Source organism: Coturnix japonica, chromosome Z, assembly GCF_054131305.1.
Source record: "Coturnix japonica strain WE chromosome Z, WE-NBRP24, whole genome shotgun sequence".
In the NCBI taxonomy this organism is placed as follows: domain Eukaryota; kingdom Metazoa; phylum Chordata; class Aves; order Galliformes; family Phasianidae; genus Coturnix; species Coturnix japonica.
Genome location: NC_140702.1, coordinates 65,501,688 through 65,528,981, shown reverse-complemented (window position 1 = coordinate 65,528,981; position 27,294 = coordinate 65,501,688). Strand labels below are relative to the sequence as shown.

Genomic DNA, 27,294 nt, shown 5'->3' with positions numbered 1-27,294 from the left:
CCCATCCTTATGAAGTGAGCTTCATCCTAGCTGGGTTTTCTGATGTGCTTCCTTTGTCTCCCCAGTCATGAAACTCACCACACTGTCCTCCTGCTTCTCCTTCAGAACTGTCCCCACACTGCAAAGCTGCAGCCCTGGAGTCAGCAAAAAAAAGTGGAGTTTATCCACCCTAACAGATGTAGAGGGACCCAATCTCACTTTCCTGGAGCTGGGTACATCCAAATTAGTGTTGGAACTGTGGGGCTTGTTTGTTACTGCAGCGTGTATGGACACAGACGCTTAGACCCAGTGAGACCACAGAGCTCCCAGAGTGCTTCCTTCAACTCAGAGTATGGGGAAGAAATCATGTTAGCCTGCAGCAACCTACATGCAGACTCTGAAATCATCACTGCTATGGCCGATTCCTGTCCTGAGCCAGATCTCAGGAATGACTCGTTGGTATGCTCCTCGTTTCTACTAGATGGGATTTGGGTTGGTTTGCATCTTTCTTTCTTCTGACTGCACAAGAAAAGCAAGTATAGATGCACTGTGAAACTCCACACATTTCCATTTGCAGGGTGAGAGGAAGAACAGAGGTCAGCTGCCACCTGCATCAAACCATCACATCCCACCCCTTCTCATCTCCATGCAGTCCTGAAGCCTGCGAGCACCTGCCCTGCATGTTCAACCTGGGGCAGGTGCAAGCACCAGGGAGAGCCTCAAGACATCCTTGGCTTCCTGAGATTGCATTTTATCCAACTTGGCTTCAGATTACAGTAAGACTGAAACATCTAAATTACCTATGTCTCCATTTATTTCTTATTTTAGCAAAAAAAAAAACTTCTCTGACACGGTTCGTAAACTTCTAAGGAAAGTCATTCACAACAAAGTGGATGCTTTTCAAGTCGTTGAGGTTCTCTAATAAACCACCAAGAGTTTTATCCTTCTCAGAAAACACTCAGAAATCCAATCTGCAGTTCTTGTGAGAGCTCCCAGCAGCCATGAGTCTGTAATCTTCAGCTGTGCTGTAACTGAGACAAGAAAAGCCCAGCTCCACCTTATCCTCCTGGCCACACGTGAATCTATTGCTCTACTGTCTCAAGGCACTGCCATGCCATTTTAATTTGCCTCCCTTTCAAGGAAATGGAGCTCTCTATTTCAGTTCTGCACGCCTCTTATTAAACGAAAGCTATAAATCCTGCCTGATGCTTTTTCAGCGCTGAGGACAAGCGGAGCTTTAGCACTCATAGTTTGAGGGAGATCTAAAAATAGAGCCCATCTCACCAGTTCATTAAGTAGCTGCGGGATCAAGTGATGGTGACATCTCAATTGATTTCAAAGGAAACAGTGCCATCATGAACACACGGTGCTGGCACTGAACCAGGACCAACAACTGCCCCCAGAGCCCTCACTTGGGCAGAACTCCAGTGTGACCAAGCCCTTAATGAGGCAAGATGAGGAGCTGGATTATGAGAATCTGCATTGTTTAACCACAAACAGCTTGGCAATCGTCGCTGATTTACAGAAACAAGGCAGCACACGTGGGACGACACAATTTAATAAGCAAACTGCTTCACTGCTGCTGTTGCTGAGCTCCTCGGCTGCTGGCTTCCCCATCAGCACCAGCCTCATCTGAGAAGGCTGCAAAGCACTTGCTGCACACCTGGTTTCATCCAGCCCCTGAAGAAAGTCCTGTTGTTCCCATGAGACCAGTGGGTGCCCTAAAGCCTTTCCTAAAATTGTGGAGCTTTATCCTTGAAAACCAGTTATAAAATCTAGTTGCTGCAGCTATCTGTGCCATTATTTATTGCTCTGAGATGCACAGCGTGCTTTAAGCCTCAAATGCGCTGTAGGCAGAGTGCTCTGCAAGCTCTTTCACCTTGCACAAAAAGCAAAGTGCCTTCCCTTCTAAATTAGTTCTTTTCCCGTTTAATTGAGTCCATCTCCCAGATAAATGACAAAGACCAGGACTGTAAGCTACTGGAATTAGCACTGCAAACAATGCAGAGGATGCAGATTTTCTGATCCTGGTCAGCACTGCTCTGGCTCTATGGCATGCACAAAGCCTGGGAGGACCAGGACCAGCCAGGACCCACCACATTCTGGGCTTCATCATGTGAGCACCCTCCTATGCCCCAGTCCCAGCCAGAGGAGGAATTATATTCAGCTGGACCATGACGCTCACCAGGAATAATTAAACCCAGATTTCATAGCTTCTGGAGCAAAGTATGAATGCAGCTACCCAAGCGAGCCAGGGAGGGAGGAGAAGAGGGGGAGCATCACCTCTGTGCCAGCTTTTAACCTCAGAAGAACCTGATGCCCCAGTTTCTCACCCAGTGCTATGGCAGGTTTCATGAGAGATGGCACTGACTTAGATTTGGGCTACATGCAGCATTCTTGGTAAGGACCATGTTGGTACCAGCAGGCACAGCCTGGGCTTCCTCCTGCCCAGGGAACGGGGTGGGAATTGCAGCAGCCATTACCTAACGGCAAAGCATCTGCTGGAAACCACTGCTTCATGTGCTGCAAAGAGATCAGGAAGCATGATAATCATTCAAGAACTGGAACTGCCCTATTTTCTGAATAGGTGGAAATGATAAATAAACAGAACAAAAGCCTTTAAAGCAGTCTCGAAGAATGCCTGGCCAGTCACTCTAACAAATCCCTGCATTCAAAAACCGGCCTAAGCCTTTGCTGTAATGCAGCAGATGCTAGAAAGGGCATTACTGTCAGCCTCAGTCAGAGCAGAACTCTGACAGTTATTTCTATTACACTTCACACAGCCTATAAAGTTGTCACACACCAAGCTGGCACTCACCAGCACAAAGCCAACAGCAGTGCCTGCCCGTGCACCCTCCACACACAGAATGGAAGCACACCATGGCACAGCTCAGCTGCTTTTATCTCTCAGAGGGCTTGTTTTGTATGACATGCTCCAATTCCCAGCCCAATGAGTTTGACACCAGGAGAAGAACACGCTGACCATGTCCAAAGGATGCGGGCAGGTTCTTGATGTGTGTGGATCCCAACCACATCAGCTCCACAGGCACTCTGGTGCTACATTATACTTATGGCTAGGGCTGCAGTTAAGCAAAGGAGATTTCAGTTTCATGCTCCCAGATGGTTGCTAAAATTAATAATAACGTTTTGAAAAGACAAACTTTTAAAAGAAATGCAGGAAACAGCTAACACGACTGAATTTTCCAAGAAACAAATATCACAGTCAGCACATGCCTTGGAAACAGTAAGATGCTCCCAGCTATATCCTTTTTGGACCAGATTAGTGTTCTTCTGCAATATATTACAATTTTCACTACAAAAATCATCTGAGCTGAAGGAAATCAAATTCATACATTTCTGAAATGGTGCAGAATCGCTGCTGCTTTCTTTTTTACGCTTTATCCTTTTTCCCCACCACACATCAGTGAGGATGAGAGGATGGCGTGCAGTGTGTTCCATGCCCACGAGATGTCTCCATGCACTGCAGTGAAGTCCCTGAAGACTGGCTCTGGTAAACAGAGGAGACAAAAATGGATCTCAAGCTGTGTGAAAGCTGGTCCTGCTCCTCTGTTATTTTCTTTAATAAACGCTCAGCTCGTGGCCTAGCACAAATTCAGAGCCTATACATCACAGCAAACAGCACTCCCCTGCTTTTTTCTTGTCTTTAATGACAACCCTTTTACTTGCAGTGAGGGATAAAGCAAACCATAAACAATGCTGAAAATAAATAACTCTCCTGAGAATGATGTGAGACCTCCCTTACACCGAAGTCAACCCACAGCTGCAGAGAGCATTCCCACGGCAGGGCTGATGGGGAGCTCTGGATTTCAGCTCTGTTTATATCACCCTAACTACATGAGAGGATACAGAATACATAAGCATAAAGTGTATTTTATACCTGAATCAAGGACTGAAGCCTCATATATTATACAGGCTGCATTTATTCGGACACAGTGCATCTAGAATATGCTTTAACAGAACCCAGCGAGGCTGGGCTGTGTGCATGCTCAGACAAACAAGCTGCAGATGTGATGATACGACATTCACACTAACTCTCAAATCCTGGAGCCTTTATCATCTTTCTGTTAATGTATGTGAACTGCACGGCTGTGACAGCATCTCCTTGTCCCAGTGCCACGAGGGGGATATTTTTAGCTTGCTAAAGGCGGTTCATCTCCTTCAAAACCGGGCAGCTATCCAAACAGCCCAAGGAGAGACAGGCTGTACTCTATCTGCTGCTTTATGGGAAAAGCCCTCATTCACAAAAACTAAGAGCATGTGGAACCTGTACGATAGATAAACTTACATTGTGATCACTTTGCTGACTTGGCTTTCAAACTCATCACGCTGAAGAGGAACCATTCTGTGCATTGTCTGCGCTGATATTTATGGTCCAGTCAAAAGGTTATCTCCCACCTAGCCCAAGCATCAGGAGATAGCTCATTGTTTGTAGCGTGCATCAAGTCTACAGGAACCCATGTGGATGTCTACCTGTGCCACTTGCTATATGGAACCTGCTTCAGCAGGGGTTGGAGTAGGTGATCTCTACAGGTCCATTTCAACTCCTACAGTTCAGTGATTCTGTGCACTCTTCGGAGTACTGTCTTGTTAACACTCACATGGAACAACCACATGAAAGAAACAAGAGCTAGTCCCCTAATACTTTATTTCCTCCCACCCAAATTCCCACCTACACTCACTCCAACAACTTGCCATTCACCAGTCCTCTGCAGTCACCACAGGAGCATGTGTTACACCACACCACGAATAAAAGGCACGGAATGAGCTCAGCACCACAGGGACATGCCGGACAAGGTTGTACCTGCATGGGTACAGTGCTTCCAGGCCCTCAGCAAACACAGCATCTCCAGCAGGGCAGGAGCTCCGTGCCCAAGGAGTTATTTAGCCCATCTGCAGGACAAGGGCCATACTTCATCCAGCCTGGGCAACGCGTTTCTGTGCAGAGCAGATTTCTGACAGCAAAAGCTGCTTCTCTCTTTTCCAGCCATGCAATCCTGTCTGAGGATGAGTCATGTCTCAGCAAACCCTTCCAAGGATGCAGTGCCCTAGTGGGAGCTAACACTTGAGTCCTCCTGGTAATGAGGGTCCCTCCCCATGCTCTGCACACACTTAATTGTTGAGTTATGCTTCCTGTTCCTTTTCAATGCTAATGCTTTCTCTGAAATTCTCTCCCAGTGTTTCCAGAAGAACTTTTGACCCCGAGAGTGTTTTTAAACTTATGGCATTGTTATCCTCTTCCTTATTATGCTTGCATGGCTAGAGGTAATTACACATGGATTCCCTAGTAAGACAGAAAGACTTGCAACAGAACACAACCAACCAGTCTTATGGCAGATGAAAAATAAAAGCAGGCAGGGTGGGCAAACAAATGCACTTCACGAAGTAGGCTTTTGTAGCATAACTTGCAAAAAAAAAACCAAAAAACAAAACAACAAAAACCCATTAAAAAAAACAGGCAAGTGTGCTTTGACAGAGGCAAGGAAGCTCCTGCAGCTCCTGCAATAAAGCTTTAACCAGAAGCATTCAGTCACTATTACCTTCTCAGTGCCAGCTGCACACATCACAAGGAGAGTAAGGTTCAGTGCAGCCCAGAGAAGCAGTCCCCAGCCTTCCTCCCTGCCTCCAGTTACTGCAGACCCAGCCCTCCCAAGGCAGTCCCCTCTGCTTGTAATTAATAATTTCTTGGAATTTCTCATCCAGCCCATTAACACAAAGCTGCCTGCTGAAGCAGAACACTTCAGAATGAAAATACACGGATCATCATATATTGAACAACACAGCACCACCACAAACAAAGGCTAAAAGCTTTCGAAGCAGCTAAAAATGGTATGTGCCTCTGCCAAGGGACCCAAAACGTCCCAGATTCATCAGACACTTTGCAAATTCTTGGCAGACCTGATTTCTGTTTAAAGCTCATTTCCCATGTTGCTCTGCCATCCAGCATTACAGTGACAAATAGAAGCAATTTCAAGCAAGAAAAATGCTAGGAAAAATGAATTAGAATTAAAAAAAGATCATCAGAGGCAAATATTACCCTATCATCCTATTTCACTTGGACATAAATAATGACATTTTAAAACAGCGGTGTCAATTGCACAAGGCAAAACAGGGATTTTGGTAAGAGTTTAAAATCCCCAAAGTGACTCAGGACAATGTAATACAACTTGACTCTGTGGCCCAGTATTTCATACCTAAAGTTCAGAAGCATTTTGGCCAAACCACTTCTGAAATAAATGCACTTTAAAGATATTAATGCAATCATTTTTCTGTCTGGCAGCACAAGTTTTATTAAAGTTACAACTTTAAGGGATGTTTCAAATTAAACAGACTGTAAAAACAGAGCTCAATTTAAACTCTACTATGACACTTTTAATTAATAAAATACAACAAATGGACTTTTCCTTAAGCCTTACAAGCAATATTTCTCTTTGATTACGGTTTCCAACTGTCACAAAACTCTTCTGCTGTGTCCTAAAGCAGTTGAGTAGCTCAGATTATATTTCCCTGCTGAACACACTGGAACAGAACTTAAGGTTCTGGAGAACCTGCTGACAGGGAAAATGTTGATCCAGCACCTCAAAAGGATTTCTCTTCTTAATTTTCATGGAATCATAGAGCAAATCAGATTTCACAGGACTTTTGGGAGACCTCGGTCCAGCCACCCTCTCAAAGCAGAGATAACTTAGACCACATTGCTCAGAGCCTGGTCCCATTGAGTTCTGAATATTTACAAGGAAGAAGGTTAGAATTTGTATCTCAGTTCCAAGCGATTTCATATTCTGCTGGGCAATGGCCCTATACCCCTTTGAATTCAAACACAACTTCATTGGTAACCTCACCAGGAGAGTGGCAGCTGCACAGTGGCCTCCCACCCATAAGCAGTCACTGCAGAGCACCCAGAGGTGAAGTTCATCCACCCAAGCCCAAGTGCTGAGCCTGGGTCAGTTTAAGAGCAGCCAGGTGCTGCTGTACTTGCAGTAAGTCCATCAGGAATATAAGTAGGTCACTCCAAAAGTAATGCCTCCTAGCAACAGTGAAATATCATCTGACAATAATTAATTTTGTTAGTTGGTCACCCAGCACCTGACAGTAACCCTTCAAGTGTCTGCAAAACCCTGCATAGTAAACAAGAAAATTCACTGATCTCTTGTCAGAGCTGTGCAGCCAGCAGTGACAAAGACAACTTACATGCAGATCTGGACTGAGAACTGGCCTCAAATCTAAGAGGTCTGATGCTAAAGCCAAGACCTCAGCCTCAGTGAAGCTGCCCAGACCTCAGTGCCAACCCCTCCGGAACACTAAAATCATGACATCTGTACTGATAAAAAATGCTTAGTTCCTTAGTTCTAGCTTAGTTCCTGCTTTAACCATCAGCAATAGTGATATACAGTACCAATAAGTGGAATGTATGAGAGAAAGAGAACACACGTGATTATCATCAAGGGAGTGGGAGCAGCACATAACAATAATTTCTAAAGCAGTTTACAATTAAGCGTATATATATATGAATATATATACATGCATAGTTATATATTTACTTTTACATGTACACAATGCATAACCATACAGGTATGCTTCTGTGTTTGCTTGCTTTTTGTTTTAAACAATACAACGCTTCATGCTCGTGCTGACCTTCAAACCAGAATCAAAGCCTTGCTGTGAGAAATTCTCCCCACCTTGCCAGACAGAGAAAAACCACGTGTGAGCTCATCATTCCCATACACCTTTACCTTCCCACAGCCCAATCCGGCCATCCTGGCAGGCTGTGTGAGGATGATGGATCAAACTGCAGGGAGAGCCCGGGGCTCTGCGCTGCGTGGACTGCCCACACCAAGCTGCAGAGCTGTGCCTGCACTCCTGAGGCTGACACAGCACTTACACAGGGAATGCAAAGGCATCCACATGCTGGATTAGAAGAGGAAAAATTTCATGTGCAGCAAAACTGAAAGCACAAGAGCCACCAGTAATTCAGTGTGCGTATATCCCTCTGAATTACATCCTCCTCAATTAAAAAGAAAAAAAGAAACAGAGGAGATATAAATATTCCTGCCATTCTTCCAACACATTTACTGTACTCAGATTCCTATGGTTTTCCCTCCAGCCCTCACTGATGCATTACAAAAGCTTTGAGCCATTGCCATCAGAGGCAACAATGCCAGGCAGGCAAACCAAAACTCCGAAGCCACCCAGCAGCTTCAGCACAGACCTTAGGGCAGGACACAAACTCAAGTACAGGCTGAAGGGCTACACTGAGCTTATCCAGCTGGGTCTTCACAGCGCTGTGTACCTCAGCAACCTCAAAGCTTCTCCTAGTTATGTTAATTGGGAAATTACAATGACATCTCAAAAGTGCCTTCGATAAAAAACACACAGAATCTTCCCTGGAAACCCATGAGCATATGAAATGGCATTGGTAGCGTGTGCAGAAAGATTTGCTGGAATGCCAGGGAACTGCATCCCGAAGCTATGTATAATTAACTTTTGATTTTTAGGTTAAAGCTTTGCTGAGCCACAGGCTTGAGAAAAACTACCAGATCTTGAAATACGACACAGAGAAGAGAAATTCTAAAGCTAAAAGAAAGCTGAGATGCCCACTTGAGTTTGCATAGGAACGCTACCATGTCATCAGCACTGAGCATCCCTGATTTTTTGCTTTTCCCTTTCTCCCCGCAGAACAGCAACCTGGCAGATGGGAGAGAAGACTGTACAGACATCACTAACAAGAAAACAAAACTTGTCATACTAAAGAAATGCTTGAGAGAGGGGACCGCTATAAGCATAGACACAAAGCAGAGATAACATGCAAGTACGAAGGGAACACCAGCATCAGGCAGATCGTAGCATGAAGTTGTAGAAGTGTAAGGATACACAATCAAATCACCAAGCTAGACATCACATCTGAGCCACCCAAAGGTTTCAGAGGTTTATTACTATTGCTGCAGAAAGGGGGTGGGAGGGAGAGAAGAAGACAAAAATCACAAAGAGAAAAGCTTCAATTGAATCCACATGCCTTCTCATGCCTGAAAACGAGCCTGTAAGCTCTTTAGAGTTGAGAACATCGTTTTATTTTGCATTTATACAATACAACAGAGGCCCAGGATACTGATGAAGCTTCAGAGAGCTGCTACATTACAAATAAATAACAATAATCCACTTAATCTCTGCTTAATGCAGCCCTGGAGGGAATGCGGGTGAGATTATCAACTGACAGCATTTACTCAGTAGACCTTCAGTTACAGTTCATAGCCAGAAATTCAGATTCCTCCCCTCAAAAAGCATCCGTTGGCATCAGCTGAGCAGAGCAAATGAAGCCTTGAAGAATTGCAGACAGTAGGCTGTTAAATAAGTTTGGTTACAAAAGGAGCAGAGAGGAGAGTACGGCGTCATGTAAGCGCTGCAAGAGACATCCCAGTGGTTCCAACAAAAGCACTGGAAGGGGCAAAAAGCACCCAACAGATGGGAGAAAGGAAACACCGTGACTGTCGCATAGCTTGTAGCACACAAGAGCTCCTGCTGCCCATGCCATTGCTTCGCTACAGCACAGAACAGAGGGCAGACACTGTAGTAGGTAACATCCCTGCTTCCAACCACCTTCTGTGCAAAGAGGGCTGGGTTTGATGGCCCTGTCCCATCTGCACCAGGCTGGAGGAAAATGAGACAGATGCAAGCAGGCATCGAGGGAGAAGGTGAAAACATCACCAAAGCCACACTTACAGCGACCAGTGTTTCAGGAGACACACTCTCCCCCTTCACATCTTCTTCTTCGGGCTCTTCATTTTCTTTATTGTCAGTGCAAGAGACAGAGTCTTGGACTGAGCAAGTGCTAAGCAAGTCTGGCAAACTGGTAGATGGGTACTTCAGAAAATCCCCTTCGTCGGATTCCTACCCAAGAGACAACAAAATGTGTTACATCACATGAACCCACCAGAGCCATGCTGACTCTGCCCCATTTCACCTGCCCCAACAGCCTGTCCTCCTTATGCGTTTCCATGTGCTTGAACTGTAATGGTCCAGTTATTGACAGCAGCTCTGGTGTTAACATGCACACAGAGTAAATGTAGGCCAATACACATCTGAAACAATCAGATTTCATAAAGGAAAATTTAAAATAAGTGCTCCCCCAGCAGTTTGCTCCTCCCCACCTGAGTTCATTAGAAGTCGTGGGAAGCAGACGCAGAGCTTGCAGGCTCATTACTCATGTCAGTGTGTCCTAAATCTCACACTGTGCTCCCATCACATACATGCCTATCTAAATGCACCAAGGTAACAAACCAGCAGTGCTGTTTGGGAGAACTGAACTCATAAGCCTCTACCTATCCAATCCAAATGCTTCAGGAGATGTTCCCCTGGCTTTGGCATGAATTCTGGGAGGTAAACATGCATCAGCTGAAGGCAGCAGTAAGACAGGCTCTCATTTCATTGCTTTCATAGGAAATCCTATGCTTGCAGTGCTCAGCAATGTCAAGCTGTAGGGCTGCTTTCCCATACCAACAAAGAGCAGACTATGGAATCTGCTGGAGAACACTTCACCTGTATATGCCTTTCTACATGATATTTTAATCTGTAAGGTTATTCACAGGGATGATTTTTGATGCAGTCACTCCATGAGCAAGCAAATACTTTTCAGGACAGTTCTATGCAGGCCAATGCCTTGTGTTTTGGCAGAGAATCCAACTGTCCAAATGAAGTACAAAACGTACCTATTCCAGTTCAAAGCCTGCTGTTTCCAGAATAAACACTGGTGGGGCTACTATCATGCTGGGAGCCTACAGAAGGTCTTGAATGAAGTTTGCTATTTAAATTAAACTTTAGTGAAGTTACAGGTTCTTCACTTTTAACATGGAGGAAAAGAGACTATTCTTGACCAAGATGAGAAATAAAAAGCTTCTTTGGGAAGCCAAAAGGAGCACCCAGAAATGAAACTCATGCAAATCTGCACCAGGTTGGCTGGGATAACAAGTGTGGTCCCTGAGGCCACCCCTCCTGCCTCAGAGGACCCTAAACCACCTCAGTGGTCGTGTTGTCCTTTCTGAGATCCTAAGCACTTTTGGGAACTGGTCTCAACCCAAGCCAGGGAGCACCAGGCTGCAGTCTAGGGGAATGCACGAACTGGAGTGGGGAGGATTTCCTTAAGCAAAGCAAAAATATTGTGCAATATTCCCTTGATCTCTGAAAGCGAAACTGAGAGCCCTCCCAATAAATGAATTCCACTCTCATTCCCCTGAAATTTCATGCTACTTTATCTGTGAGAGCTTTGCTTCAAGCTATTAACAAGGACAAAATAAGGAATTCAAGCCAAGGGATCATCATCAGGAGACCTCTAGCACACAGATTCGGAGGGAGATAACAGGCTCCACAGGCAAGCGTCTGACAAGGCTCAGTACAGCCTGCTTTATTTAGAACCCTACGTATATTTTAAGAAAATGCTTTTTGGCCAAAACTTAAGTAATGTCTGCATGACTAAACCCAGCCTCATTTGCACACTGAACAACAGTGACAATTCAAGCAAATCACTACCGTAGTCTATACCCTGCTGATTTGCCACAGATTTACAACAGCTACTGATAACAATCCCAGCAGCACTGCATTAAACCTAGGGGAGCAAATGCAAACATGTGCCTCCATCTCAAAAACGTGCTGTGTGGAGGACAGACCTTGGGGAGACACCAGGGAGAGGACACAGTGTGTGCTGCTTGTACCTTGCTGGCGACCACCAGCTGCACCATGCCAGCAGCTGAGCGCAGGAGAGCCACGGCATCCTGGTGGGACAGCCCCACCAGCGACTGCCCGTTGATCATCAGGAGCTCATCGCCTGCCGTCAGCCTGCCGTCCCTGTGAAAACAGAGAGGGAACATTGGGCTCCTGCCACACTGCAGGGTTTTGGTGGGGTAAAATGTGACCTGGGTGATGCTAAATTTGCATTGATCAGTGAAGCGTTGTTTGACTAGAAAGGGAGCACAGGAAGGCACCCTCTGGAAACTGCTGCTATACTCACGAGCCATTTCCCTCTGTCTGCAGGGATGAGCGCTCTCAGACCCTGTCTGTGCCCCACTGGAGATGGATAGGAAGCAGCAGTGTGCCCCACATTTCACCATCACAGAGGCAGGGCTGGGAGTGAGCAGTCCCCTGGGATGCACAGCCTGTCCTTGCCCACTGATGACCCCATAGGAAAGACCCACAGGGAAAAAAGCCCTGCAAGCCATTAGGCTCACTGGGTTATGTTCCATCATCAAGAGCCTGGGGCCAAGAATCACAGAATGGCTTGGACTGGAAGTAATATTGAAGATCATCCAGTACCAACTCTCTACTATGGCCACAGATGCTGGGTCACACCCTGAGGGCTCTGCTGCATGCTCACCTGTGTGCCAAGCCTCCTTCCTCCACGTGGGTGATGATGATGCTGTGTGGGGATCGCTTCGAGCCTCTGCCTCCTGTTATCTGAATCCCCAGCCCATCCGTCCCCTTCAGGATGCGCATCTTCCATATGCGGGAACCTTCTCGCTGAGAGAAAACGGGCAGAGAGTCCTTGAGTTTGGATTTGGACATTGAGAGAAGTCTGGAGAGTAGAGAGGGGAGTGACGTATAGCCTTGCTGCCCATCACCACACATCTGTAGAGCTCAAGCCACATGGGTGTTTTATATATATATATATAATTTTTTAAATATATATATATATTTTTTTTTTTTTTGCTGAACTTTGCCTTGTTATCTGTGGTCCAAGCAAAGGAGGCAGAAAGGAGGAGGCAGCAAAGAGGAGGCGCAGCGTGTATAGGTTTCCTTGCAGGCCCACTTGCAGCTTTTCTGAGCTATTCAGAGCTGCAGCTCTATGTCCCAATCCTTCCCACAGCCAACAGCAGCCTCCAGCACCTTCACCAAAACTCTAGGATTTGCAGCAATTGAGGAGCTGAGAAGCAAGATGCCACTGAAGGGGCACCTTGAACACCAGTGTGGAGCAGACTTGCAGCATGCAGCAGTGTTTCCTCCTCCAGAGGGCTTGCAGCAATTGAGACATAGAGAAGAAAATGCCAGGCTCATATTATCAGCTGCTGATCAAATATTCCTTATTTGACGGATGTTGTATGGACTGTATGTAAGGATTTCCCACCACAAAGAATAAATTTTCAATATAAGCAAGGTAACAAGCTTTATTATATATACTTTTTTTTTTTTTTTTTTTTTAATGATTATAAATCAAAGCAGAGCTTTACAATCTCTGGAGCAATACAAAATGCAAAACAAGAGCCTAGTTCCCATGCACCCTACTGGAAGGACTGGGCACAAGGAAACATAGGAGAGGCCGCTATCAGCGGAACAGGAAAGGAAAGAGAAAAACAATCAAGCAAGCAAGACGCAAAGGCAATTGCCAGGACCCTCTCAGAGGGAGGGGAAGAATCAAAGTAACAGAATTACGAGAAATCCCAGGAAGCTTCCAAGCTTGCAAGGCAGCAAAATGCACAGTTTGGCGGTGATTTCAGGCTGCTTGCCATAGTCACTCAGCACCAGGTCATCTATTTCTGACTGGGTCTGTGCTGCACACGTTCCCGCAGCACACAAACACCCAAGCAGTGGAGATGATTAAAATTTCATGCCAAACTGTGAAGAGCACATAGAAATCGCTGCTTGTTTCCGAGGAAAGGAACTGCTAAATATATCAGTGAACCCAACGTTTGTGGCAGCGACTTGCAGATTTTAGGCCAACGCTGTTTATCTGAGCCTATATTAAGTGAAGAAAATGTGCTTTTTGGTTTTTTGTGTTTTTTTGTTTGTTTGTTTTTTTTAACCTGACCACTGGAGACCTATGTTGAAACTTTTAAAAGCAATGCAACAAGAGTTTTTCAGACACAGGAAAAATATTATCTTGAGTATCTAAACCAGGACCTAAGAACAAAGAAAAACAGGAGATAAAGGTTATACAGCCCCAAGTCCACAGGTAGGAGAAACAGGAAAAACCAACTTGGTGTTTTGAGAGGTAAGCCAAAAGTTTGATCCTGGAAACATAGACACCTGTGGGTAATTTGTTAGCTTGACAGCAGTGCACATGAGCAATATCCCAGCAGGTTTAACTAGGATGCTGAAGGCACTGATAAAAGCCCAGTCCCAGTTGAGTAACAGGGCATGTAAGGACAGCGAACACCTTGAGACAGATTACCAAGATAGACAAAACAACGTGTTAAATGCAGGGGCAAGAGTCAGTTGTATTTATGTGCTCCAAACAAACAAACAAACCAGAACTAAGCCAAAGCCTGACAATGCTCAGAGAGATTTTATTGCCATAATATGCCCCACACCCATAACAAACATCAGATGTGTCACATCCCCTCCCTCCCTCAACCAGAACGATTCCCATCCAGGATGCTGATGCCCATCCAGGATGCCACTCTGGCTGTCTACTTGTTAAACCTTGCTCAGAAGCAAACTCTTTGATAAAGCCTAACAATGCAGTCATAACACTGTTTCTAATGACTTGCAAAAGCGTTTTGGAATGCTGGTTATGCAAAGGCCCACACTATGCAGCACCCAGCTTGCATTCCTCAGCACTTCTCACTATCACATACTAAAAACACCCAAATTCACCCTCTACTGACCCACCCTCAAATATTCATTCATATGGCACAACACTTCACGGCAACAAGTGGTGAGGCTCTGCTGCTCTTATTCTCCTTCAAGTCCCATTGAAATCAAAACCACCTGCAAATCAGCGCATTACTCAACCTGAGTGGGGATGGCAGAGCACAGCCGTGCTGCAGACAACACCTCAGACCAGCACATACTCAACTATGTATTTATTCCACTTGTTTTGAAATCACAAGTCAGTGGCACTCAGAACCACGTCTACTGACTGTTCTCCCTTTTTACAACATCCACAGCCGCTCAGTCAACCCCAGATGTATTTACATATCTTTGACTTTTTAAAGCTGAGCACCAAAAGGCAGATTTCCTAGTGTTTGGGTGAGACTTCTTGGAGAAAGGGGGTGTTCCACAGAGCCCCCTTCCCTCTCCACATAGCAGCTCTACTTCTGCACAGAGCAGCATGGGACACTCCACTGCCAGCTGGGAAATGCTGCCGCTTCCATCAGGCACCCTCACAGAAGAGCTCTGCTAGTAAAGCTCCAGGCCAAGGATTCTTAAATGCATTTAAATTTGACTATAAAACAGTTCTCTTGAGTTTCTGGGAAAACCCACATTCAACAGCACAAGCCTTAAATGCCTTAAATAAAATTTAAAAAGCAGAGTGATGCGTTCTATGTCTTCCACTCTGAAATCTTTTAAAGGATCAACAAGCCTACATGCTCACTCAGACTTCACACGAGGGCTAAGACTGTGCCATATTCACTCAGCTCCAGGGACTCACAACATCCTAGGAAAGCTCCAATAGTGGTTAGATTTGGCCATCTGCAGCTCTGATGTCACTGTCCTTGGAGCCTTTAGAATCCTGCACAGAGGAGGACATCTTCAGCATCAGAATGGCCTCCTCTGATGGGCTGCACAACACTGGTTGCTGCCAGTTTCATATTCCTACTAACAACTGAACATTTCTATCTGCTCAGAAAAATCCTCATAGCTTCATTTATAAATGATTCATAATAATCCCCATTGTTTAGTTCATGAGTGACACAATAAATCTTCACACATCCATCCAGAGCAATCTGTGAAAGAGTATTTCATGCCCACAGTACAGAGAAATGCTGTGGGTCCCAGGAGGTACTTCAGACTGCAGATACCCTCAGCAAGAATCAACAACAGCCTCTTCTCACTACTCTCAGGAATAAGGAGAGCAATCCATACTCCTTAACTACCCTTAAACAAACTCAAGCAAAGACAAAGAAGCTCAGCACTTGTGAAGCAAGGTGGAAAGGTGAGCTAGATCTGGTGGGCTGATGTCACAAGCCACTGAGAACCATGCAGTTCATCTGAGATAAAGCCAAGAAGCACACTCAGAGATTTCCACACTCACTCTGGAAACCATCAAAGGAAGGAGAAGCCAAATTTCTTTTAGAGATTTTAGCCCCGTCTTCCGGAAGGCGATATTAATTCTGCTGAGATCCATCTTTTCCAACTTTCATGATTCTATAATCTTACCAACACTTAAAATATGTAAAGGGCAGCGGCCAAAATGTTGGTTGAAAAGAGCCAGGCTCTCTTTGGTGGTGCCCAGTGACAGAACAAGGGGCAATGGGAGTGAACTGGAACACAGAAAGTTCCATACAAACATGAGAAGAACTTCTTCACTTTGGGAGTGACAGAGCACTGGGACAGGCTGTCCAGAGAAGATATTGATTCTCCTCCTCTGGAGATAATCAGTAGCCACTTGGATGCCTTCCTGTGCAAGGTACTCTAGGGAAACTGCTTTAGCAAGGGGGTAGAATAGATGATCTGAAGAGATCCTTTCCCATCACTACCATTCTCTGTGATCTCTGTGTGTGATTCTATTTATCAGAGAGACCAGACCTTCTTTTGAAGTCCCTTTCAGACTTATACTGCTTCTGTGAACATTCCTATAGCAAGAAGAAGCACAAATGGTCAAGTGAGAGAGGCTGAGTTTGGCTAATGGCTGTTTTTTATTCTCTGCAGTTACATCACTCCTAGGTGACTCAACTTTCCTCCTAACTCGGCTCTGGCAAGCAGGCAGCGCCTTGGATCAGATCTTTCCTCTTGTAGATGATCAAAGTGCACAAGCTACAAATAATTAAAATGTTTTTTAAGATGGTATGAATATTCCACTCGGATTAATGGTGAGCAAGAAAAAAATGGGTCATCTTATGTAACAGACCGCAAATGAGAATAGAGAATCGAGCCGGCATCTCAAGTTGCTCCCTGCAGGCTGCCTTTCTCCACCATTGTACGCGAGGCAGCCTCTGTTCAGAGCAAGCCTACATCTGGAACAAACTAGCCTGCTACAGATGTGGGGAAGCTTGCGTTACGCCTGCTCCAAGTGAATACCATCAAACGCTCAATTTCATAAGCACGTCATTAATAAAACAAAAAGGAACATTTTTCCCCTCTGCGTGTAAAATAAATAAATAAATAAGATGTGTCAGAGCTGCTCTTACCACCCGTCTTTCACCAGCTAATTGCAGGGGAGTTTAAAAGGGGCTTGACTGATTTCTACTGTGTGGTGTTCAACAAGTTGCAAATCTGAATATACAAAGGAAAGATTGCTTTGAAATGTTATATTAAAGAAAAGCTTGGCAGGAGCAAGGTGTAAACAAATGGAAAACAGAAATGCAGTAAGTAGTTAAATAGGAAGACGGGAGAATGGAAAATGTAAAATAGTTGTCTACAAAAAGCACTTTCTGTCACAGCAGCAATGATTTTTGCATAAATAAGTAATAGTTTTCAAGCAAAACCCAGGATAAGCCAAACTGAGAACAGCAGTAACAGTGTGTCAGCACACCAGACATGCGCACATCAACACTGCCAGACCCTGCATCCCAGGTAGATATCTACCAACATGCCCATGGGACACTACCAGCCCTGCTGGCACCGTGATGAGCTTTTCTGCCCACGCAGGACCAGCTCCCACATGATGACCTCACAGGACCACCCCAGCAGCAGAAGCTAATAGTAAACTCCTCCTTGCTGGCCAAGAAGCTGTTTCTGGAAACTTGAGGTTTAAGAGAAAGTTTTAAGATTTATTTCTTGAAAAATTGACCACAATAGGTTAGATGGGAACTGGCAACCAAAGTGCTGATGGCACACACCTGAAAACCATCAGTATTTCCCACATAAAAGCACACAACCAGGGCACCATGTTCAGATCAGCATCAGCACTACTAAGCACTACCAATAGCAGCCCTCATACCCTAGAACCCCTCGGTGATTTGGGACAGATGAAAAGCTCTTCTCCCAGACGCCTGCCTTGTGTCAAATGCTGCCTGCTCCCACCATTCCATTCCCCAACAGACACGGGGCAGATGCAGATGGGTAGCTGCTGAATTAACCTTGGTGATCACGTGCCGGTTGATTAGCTCAAACGTGTTGCTCTCAAGATGCAGTCAAAAGCCATCACTCTGACATCACAGACACGGTAGTGCAAATGACTCAATCAGAAAATCATGCCAAAATCTGATTTTTGCAGATTCTTAACTAAAGCAATTATTTCATTAGTGGATAATGAGTATAGTTTTCATCTGGTCTTACCAGGATGTTGTTAAAGCTGATCTAACAGCAGGATTCCTGCTTTCATCTGCTACCCTGGGTTTTCACCATTGTACGAGCAGGCTAAACAACTCCAAAACAAAACAAAAGGGGAGGAAAAGCATCTACATTCCTTTACCACTATGTTATTCCAAGGCACAAGTTCTTTGCCCATCCCTACTGTCTGTGAAAAGTTCCTAGCACTGGAGATATTTTTTAACACTGGAACCAGCAAAGGCTTCTGCCTCCAGTTGACCCAAGCCACAAAGTGCTTCTCGGTGTCTCCTAAAACACTTGAAAATGGAGAAAGAAAAAGTCAAACTCATAGCCTTCATTCTGAATTATACAACACTGACCACCTGAACTTTCCATGTCCTCAAAACAGGTCAGATCCAAGAGCACAGGTGCAACTGTGAGTCCATTTAAGCATCCATTTATGATTCAACAGGTTCTTTTTTGTTTGGGCGAATGGCTTAGCATCCTTCAACAGAAATGTGAGTACCTTGCCCTGGAGAGAGAAGTATCTTATGGGATAAAGCCTGGAGAACAGTGGAAAGCAAAATCCTACCCTCCTCCAAACACAGGCACGCCATTAAAACACACAAAACAGGCATCAGAGAAGAGGCTATGAAAACTCTGCTGTTTTAAGCAGAATGACCCACAGGGATGCATCTCCAGAGACAGACCAGTTGTTGACATCATTTCCTTGGCAAGGGCTTTAAACATTTTATCAGCCATTGCATGCACCTAAACTACATAATCACCCTTTGCTAAAATCTGCTGGAGATGTTTCTCATCCTGAGCCATCACCATCTGGGTCACACCTCCCGGCGCTGCTCTGCTCCTGATGCCCCTGGAGCTTCCTTGCAAGATCAGCCAAAAGATTCTGCAGCTATTCCCACTTTGGGGGTGGGGAGGGAGTTCAGCACAGCAAATGCCCCTGGGGAGCTCAGGCTTTTAAGGTTTACAATGTGCTTGCATTCCCTCAGGTATCTCACTGGGTCTCAATCTGTTGTTGTTGGGCCATTGGGAGCCGTGGATTGGTTTGAAGCTTCCCAGAAAAAAAAATCCTTGCTGACTGCAGTAGATTAAAGCCTATCCTGGAGTAAGTCACCATGGTCCCCATGTCAGCTAAAGCAGAGTCTGTCTTGGGGACTGTTTTTTATTCATTGGTGCCAGGAATCTTTGGGTTTGCTGGTGGTTTCAGCTCCCTGACTCAAAAATTGAGCATACGCAGATCTGTAATCACAACTTACACCTGGAACACCACAGCACTAAGCAAACAGCATGCTTTATTTTTAGGCACGTCCACTTGCTTTCAAACATTCACACGTAATGATTAAAACATCAAATGGTGTGAACTTAAACGTTCAGCTACAGCCATTCCTTTGCAATCTAGTTATGGATTTGCTGTGTGGGAGATGTTTTATATTGCTGCTCTCTCTTACAGTTTATCATAGCAGAGCACAAATCTCAGCTGAGAGCTCCACTGGCACAGCCCTGTGCATCCCTGACATCTCTGCGGGCAGTTCACTGCTAACAGAGAGGATCCCTTCTCACGATGACGCATTTAAACTAATTCATTACAACTTATCCATTACCATGCTATCTCTGCACACAAACCTGCCCTAAGCCTTTGGAAAATTCAATTTGAACAGACAATAAATGAACACATTGCTACTTAAAATTAAAATCTACAGTTAGCCCTGCCATAGCTATCGCTTCAATCACTGCAAAGAAAGGCAGAACATTCCATCAGTTGAGAAACGTGACAGCAAGGGCAACTTATCCCAGAAAGTTGTGGTGACAGCTGTTTTATGGCAACGTAGAGCATAACTGGCAGCAAAAATAAATGAACTGTAGCATCAGTACTAGTTACATAAAAGGGCTTCCGAAAACTCCAAGCAAAATCAAGGCCAAGTTTTCTCAGTGCTGCACTGCTACAATTAGAAGACAGCGCTTGCCCCTGAGAGAGTTTACAACCCAAAACAGGCAAAAGAGAGGAAAGACACGCTTATCACAGTGCAAATTAAAACTTCAAGACAGTAGATAGCCCCGGGATTCACGTTAATGAAAGATGGAAGCAAACACAGAGGATAAAAGGACGTTAAGAACAGAAGCAGATTCTCAGAAAGGCCTGTGCACGTCCAAAGGTGTCTGCAACAGGAACAAAAACTGGAGTTATGTGTCTCTAAAATGTGTATCATACAAAAGTGCAATAAAAAACCTTGATGAAATAATAATCAGTGCTTACGCTGACTAAAAGAAGTTGATGCAAAGCAGCTCCGCTTCCCAAGTTCAGTGAAGCTGTCACTGCTTACCCTTGGAAGTATCCTACTCACAGCAAGGTTTCCATTTTGGTACAGCAAATGGTTGACAATTCTTCCTTCCATCACATTTAAAACACAGGAAAACCTTTAAAGTAGGTACAGTATGTCAAATCTCATGTTTTGATTGCTGTAACATGCCATTAGCCTTATTCTTCTGCTTGGCAAGATAAGAAACATTTTGCATTAGCCAAAATGCAAGGTAAGGCTGACATTTACCAGCACTGATTGGTAAATATTGCTACAGAAAGCTGTCAACCTTCCCTAACTGCAAAGCAACATGCAATTCAAAAGCATTCCACCTTTCCTGAGACATGCCATCTTAATAAGCAAGCAGTAATGGGATGGAACAAAGACGACTTTCTCATTAAGTGTAGCCAAGCACTGCTCACCTGAGGTGGTACAAATGCAAGTACTACTTGGCACACACCTGATTGGTCTCGGAGGTGCACACACACCCAAGTGCACCTGTGCATACACTCAGGAGTACAGGGAGAGTTATAGTCTACATAAGACAGGTCCAACTGGTCCATAAGGCAGCCAAATTGGCTGCACGTGCTGCTCCATAGCTGGAACTCACTGCTGAATAATGTGGGTTAGCAACACAGAGCCCTTGTCATCCACACTGTCAAAGTGCTGCTGGGCTGTAAATCTCGCTTCCCCAAAAACCACTCTGAGACTCAGCATTAATATACAGCCCACCCCCCAGACACCCCTTTTAATAGCTAGTAAGCTGACCTCACGAAGACACAAAATACACTTTATGGGGCCAGCAAATGCTGACTGCTCTCCATGTGGAATGCATGTGGCAGCTCTGTACCCATGCCATGTGCAGCAGACACAGACACAGACCCCAGCCCCTCTCACCTGCCTGCCTTCACAAGAGCATATCCCTGCCAGTCTCCTCCACATATAGTCTAATGACAACGGCTACATTTGGATCTGGATTTCATTCCTTTACTAAAGCAAAAGCTTAAATTTAAGAGGCTTCTGGAAGAATCCAGTTTTCTTTAAAGCCAGTGAGGACTTCTCAAAGCATCCTGTTGGGGTAGGAGGAAGTAAAGGTGTCAGTTCGTGCTTTGGCACATTCCATTAGCAGCCAGACTTCTGGGTCATTGATGAAAGCCTCAACTGTCATGCCAGGAGCCCTGTTTAAATGGAATGCCCTTTGAAAAACCACCCTCACTGCAATGGTACTCAGGCTCCTTACAAACCCAAGGTCACACCTCTGGTCCCTATCTGACAACTTCTCAGCACTCCTCAGTTCTGAGCAGCTGAGAAAACAGTCCACACCTCTTCCAAAACAACTGTGATAGAGAAACAGAGAACAAAATCAAGGGATTTTGTCTTCCCAGTAAACATACTGATACCACAAAATTGGTATCTGGTGAGGAAACCTCCTGTTTCCTTTTCTTTATCGTTCCCCAGCCCCTCCCATACTCGTCTTACATCCTTGCCTTTGTAATTACCAGCCTAGAAAACACCACCCTGTTTCAAGCCACTGAATAAAAGAAGCAAACTTTGATTTCTGCGTTTAAGCTCCCAGATCTCCCCAGGATGTGATGGGTCATTACTCCGGCTCAGAGATTGCCTGTTTTTAAATCACCGTGCACGACTCCCCGGGCCTTTCCCAAGGTCAGATCTGGTTTCCAGGCCTCTGAGATCTTCCTGCCAGGCAGACAGAGCCCTGCAGCTTTGAATCTGCACATTTTTAAGGGGCATTCAGGTTCATTCTAAAAATATTGCAGCAGAATTTAACCACCTGTAAATATCAGATGCTGACTGCTAATTGACAGGTACAGTATTTATTGAGGTTACATACCAACAAACAGTCTAGCAGATTTGTTTATACATAGCAGTAGCAATGCCAAGTGTACAGGAGAGACAGACCAAGATCTAGGAGATGAAAGCAAGCCTGAAGGGGACTGACACATGCATATGAACCAGTAGCACTGGAATCTCCTGGCAGGTTCATCTGACAAACAGTTTTCGTCTCAGCTCTCATTTTACAATTCAGCACTGCTGTTATTAGCAGCACGCCATGCCAAAACAAGAGAAAAACACCGAGCTTGTGGGAGAGGAAAGCTAACAACACCCAAGGCACGTGGCCGCCTCAAAAGCACTCCTGGCACAACATCTCCAAGGCCACAAGCTGACCTCTGGGTTCAGCAGAGCAACAGCCAAAGACAGGCAGACTTACTCCAACCTCTCCTCCCCTGAGTTCTGGTAACTTTAACTTCAAATGAACTTCCTAAAGGGAGAAAAAGGGAACTTCCTGAAGCCAAGATACCAGATCTGTATTTCTTCCATCTGCATCCTGGGGCTGGGGAGGGGAAGGAGAGGAGGGAGGACCAGAGACGTCCTCCTGCAGCCACGCAGGTGCTGCAGCTCCTTCCCAAAGCCTTTCCTCCCACCCGCAGCTGACCTCCAGCCTGCTGCAAGGCGTCTCTCACTGACACACAGTGAATATACTGCTCCCCAAAGGTGCTGGGCTGACAGCTCTGGATATTCCATTAGCCAGCGCATGGAGGAGATGGCAGGCATCGTGCAGGCAGCAGGGATGGGCTGGTTTTCCCCATAGAGGGGGTGCCCTGCCAATGCACCCTGTCCCTGTCCGGGAAGAGATAACTCATCCCGAGGCTGTGAAAGGTTTGGCTTGTGCTCTGAAGCCTGGAAGGAGGCTGCAACTTCTGACACTCCGTTCTGGATGCTGTTTTCAAAAGACTCCTGACAGGACTGGGTCTCACATGCCTGAGCACCAGGTCATGCTTTGGAAACGCAGCTTTAAGTGACGTTTGATGCTCCCAAGTGTCCTTGGGCTGTCATTTTTTCTTTTTTTTTCTTTTTTTTTTTTTTATTGTTTTGTTTTCTTTTAATAGAACTCAAGTAGTTTTGAAAATTTTATTGACTGTCTCTATTTACCATTTATTAAGAAGCTGAATTAAGCTGCTGATTACTGACAGCAGCTACCACACAGCTGTTAAAGTGATGGGCATCTGTAATGTAAGGTCTCCTTGTTTTCAAGGAGCAAAGGCTGTTCAGGGCATGTCATTCAGGCTCAACTACTTACAATTCTCCACACTCAGATGCTAGGAAAATGTAATTAATACTGACACATACAGAGGTCATATCTCTGAGCAAAACATTAAAATTAAGAAAAATTAAGAGACACACAGAGAGAGAAGCAATTCTGCTAAATGGCTGTGCCTCCCAACAGGCTCTGTGACAGATACACCGCAACAGAACACATTATAGCTCTGAAATTTCCAGTGATTCAACTAAGCTTCTACATTTTACAGAGCCACCTTATTATGATTTGCATTAAAAACACATTTATTGCTTGCATTGCCACATGTATGTCCTGAGTTCAATAATAAACTCGTTGGACCATGGTGACTAAAAACATCAAGGTAATACCAGCAAGAAACAGCTCTAGATCAAGAGTTTCTTCATATATGGTGCCTGACTTCTCAAAACATACTCTGACCATCTTCATTTATAACGTGTTTAATTAGACATCTCCAGAACAGATTCCTGAAAGTATAAAAACTTTCTAACATTTTTATATGAACTGGGGCCTTCAAAATACTGACAGGCTGAATTTATTTATTTATAAAGTTCTAATGTTTTCCTTTGGAAGGGTTTCACAGACTGCAATTATGAGGCTTTCAAAAACGGTACATAAACACCTTCCCCTCCCTGCTGCGCCATGAAATCAAATGTGCCTCACTGATGGGAAGAATAGGTTTTCTCAATTACATTTCTTTAAGACTAGCACTTAAAAAAATTGGATTAGTCCCCTCCAATGCTTTTTAAGTTAAGTTAGTTTAATCTAACAACCACCATCACTCCGCACTAGTACTGAGGAGTACCAATTCAGAAGATATGTTTAAACCAATGCTTTCCACAGCAGCCATTAGGAATGAGATGTCCACTCACACTGCTGCATTACCCGCTTTGAAGTCTTAAAACCAAATGCAGCTGCTGCAGCAAGCCCTGAGGCCAGCACAGCAGCGTTCATCTGTTTATGTTATCAGTGTCTCTGAAAAAATTGGCAGACAGCTCTTCTGGTGATAGATGCATACTGAAACCTGATCAAGGCTTGGTTATTTTTCTCCACTCAGCAATGCTGCATTTCTAGCCAGGCAAACCCCAAGGTCTCCATTAGGATGAAGAGAGAAGCAGCGAAAGCCCCAAGCCCACTGACGTCCCAAACATTAACAAATCATCCATCCCATCAACTTGGAGCAAAACTCAAAGCAACTTCCATGTGGCTCCCAAGCACTTTCCAAACAAGTTTTGTAACACCAATCATTGCACCAAGGTCTGGTGCTGATTCCCTTTCTCTTCAAGAATGGAAATTTCAATTCCAGTTTTAATAGAAGCTTTAAGGTCCCACTAAAGTCAGAGATGAAGCCTCAAAGGACAAAACAAATATCTTGCACTGACCTCTCTCTCCTCAGTGCCTTAAGGTCAACACTTGTACCAACAGAAGAGTTCCTGAAGCCAACACCAACAAGTCTGAGAAATAATCTTCTCTTTCACCACAGATGGGACATGGCAGAAATTCCTCACAGTTACTACCTAATTCTCAAATCCTCCTGCCCCTGGTTTTGTACACGATGCCTGCAACTCAGCATCCCAGCAGCTCAGGTTGTCACACAGAAGACAGTGCACTCAGATCTGTGAAATCACTCTAGAAGTTCCCTTAGCCCTCTTGCACATCAGAAAACTTGCTTGCTTCTCCACAAAACCCCAAAGCAGACCTACCTGGGTTGACTGATCAACGACGTCCATCACGCTGCCCTCTGACAGCCGGGACCGGTGCTGTCCCCTGGTGCTGCGCAGCTTCTCCTCTGCATTAACTTCAGCTTCAGGGGCCTCTGGTTGAGCCACCTCCACTTCCATTGGGGTGCAGTGCCCGTTCCCATGCTCTGGCTTTTCTTTGCTCTCCTTGCTGCCTGGTGTCCTCGTGATGACCCCAAACTTCCTGGTCCTCTTCCCATTCTGAGCTGCTCTGTCAGCAGGTTCAGGGCTGGGCTTGGCTTTGGGGTCACAGCTGTTGCTGTTGTTGCCGTTGGAGGGAGGAAGAGGGGCTTTGCGCTTGATGCGGCGCAACATGATCAGGTAGACGAAGCCGCCATTCCAGCACTGCTCGGCCAGGTAACTGCAAGGAAAGAGGTGCACACGTTAGCAATGGCTTGCCCCACATCCTGACTGTGATGCCTGCATGACTTTCTGGGCAGCACAGCTGCACTCAGAGTGGAGACACACTGCAATAGCTCAAAGCATCCGCAGAAGCTCCTTCTTTTGTTACTAGGAATTTGCACCAACATGCAGAGATCTGAGTGCTGCCTCCCAATAGCCCTATCAGGCGCTCAGGCAGCAGTAACAGAACAACTGCTAATGCTACCAAATGGATTCCCACCGCCTTGACTTCCAGATCCATGGCAGAGCAAGCAAAGCAAAACAGAGAGTGGTTCCAGAGGGGGGGGATTAATATAAGCAAATCCCAAAAAGTTAAAAATAGTGAAGTTTCCTTTGTGCTGCAGCCTGTAGAGTATTTGCATTTGAAATGAGTCTCCTTAGTGAAACTCATCTTCTGCTCTGGCATACCTACATGCTTTCAGGGTCTCAGGGGAACAAGTCAGCCACAGGGCTAAGCAAACACACAGCCAAAGGCCTCTGTACAGCAAAGCATGGCACTACAATGCACCCTGGCTCCTATGAATGGGAGTAAGTTTCCTTTATAGCAGGCACACTCCAATCAAAGCAGGACCTAAGTCATTGCAGTTGTGCATGGAGCAGCTACCAGGTCCTCATACTACACCACCACCTTCCCTCCCAAATGTTTTGAGCGTGCCTTGGAGGAAATGACATTTCTGCTTCAAACACTCAGTGACCTTAAAGAAACTGCACCCATCGATGCAAAAGGGGAATCCAACTTCATGCCTCTTTTGGGAAAGCATGTACCTCAACCCAAATTCTTGAAATATTTGGGTTTTCAGCCAAGGGTGTGACCAACAAGGAGCACAAACAAGCTGGAATGTGTATTTAACAGGTTTGTATGTGCCCTTTCGAATTAATTTAGACCCAAAAACTCCACTGCCTTTCTCACTAGCAAATGTGGCAAGAATTTCCCAGAGCATCAAATAACCCTCTGCTGCAGCTGCAATAAACTTTCCACTAACACAGAGCAGTTGGTGAGCCTACAGCTATCAGAGGAGATGAGAAAATAGGTGTGGAGTTAAACCATAACAGGTCCTAAGAGAAAATAACCCAGCACTTGCAGCTGAGAGAGTAGGAGAAACTCAGGAGTCTTCCACCCTTTTTTCCCTGCCTGATGCTTGTAGGGTAATTTTTCCCTTTCTTAAAAGTTGTTTGGCTTTAAACATAACCCTTCAAAGCTATTCCTGCATAGAGGTGACTTATGGCAAAACAGGAAAAGCAGCTCTGATAACCCCTGAAGCAAACTCCTTTGCAAATGGGTGAAGAAAGAGCTCTCCTTTACTCAAAGCAATCTGGACCAGCCTGGCAGCGGCTGAAAGCAACACACAACGGGTATGTTTTTATCCACAGACATTAGCTGGCAGTTTTAGAACACCGCTTCCTAAAGCTGAGATGCTCTCCTCAGACAACAGCACCACTCAGACTGCCTGCATTTCTCTAGGAAGTCTGATGCCCACCTGAATATGGCCGTATTCAGTACAGCCCTGGAGCAAGTGAGAGGAAAGAAGGAAAGAAAAGAAAGGGAAGGAAACACATATATATCCAAATAAAACCTTAAGCCCATCCTTTTTGAAACCATCCCCAAACAGACAGCACTGTC

At 45.1% G+C, this 27,294-nt stretch overlaps 1 protein-coding gene across 14 annotated transcripts in view; it reads right to left on the bottom strand.

Moving 5' to 3' along the window:
* Positions 1-27,294, bottom strand: part of PDZD2 (PDZ domain containing 2) — a 185,488-nt gene that overhangs the window by 38,251 nt on the left and 119,943 nt on the right. For 9 of the 14 annotated variants that reach the window (XM_085528506.1, XM_085528508.1, XM_085528507.1 and 6 more), the window contains 4 exons: positions 25,236-25,632; positions 12,359-12,501; positions 11,700-11,832; positions 9,715-9,882 (listed from right to left, as the gene is read on the bottom strand). In XM_085528506.1, coding sequence (XP_085384632.1) covers positions 9,715-9,882; positions 11,700-11,832; positions 12,359-12,501; positions 25,236-25,632 — 841 coding nt within the window. The remainder of the gene's footprint in view (positions 1-9,714; positions 9,883-11,699; positions 11,833-12,358; positions 12,502-25,235; positions 25,633-27,294) is intronic. The other 5 variants (XM_085528509.1, XM_085528510.1, XM_085528518.1 and 2 more) reach the window with 1 other exon arrangement.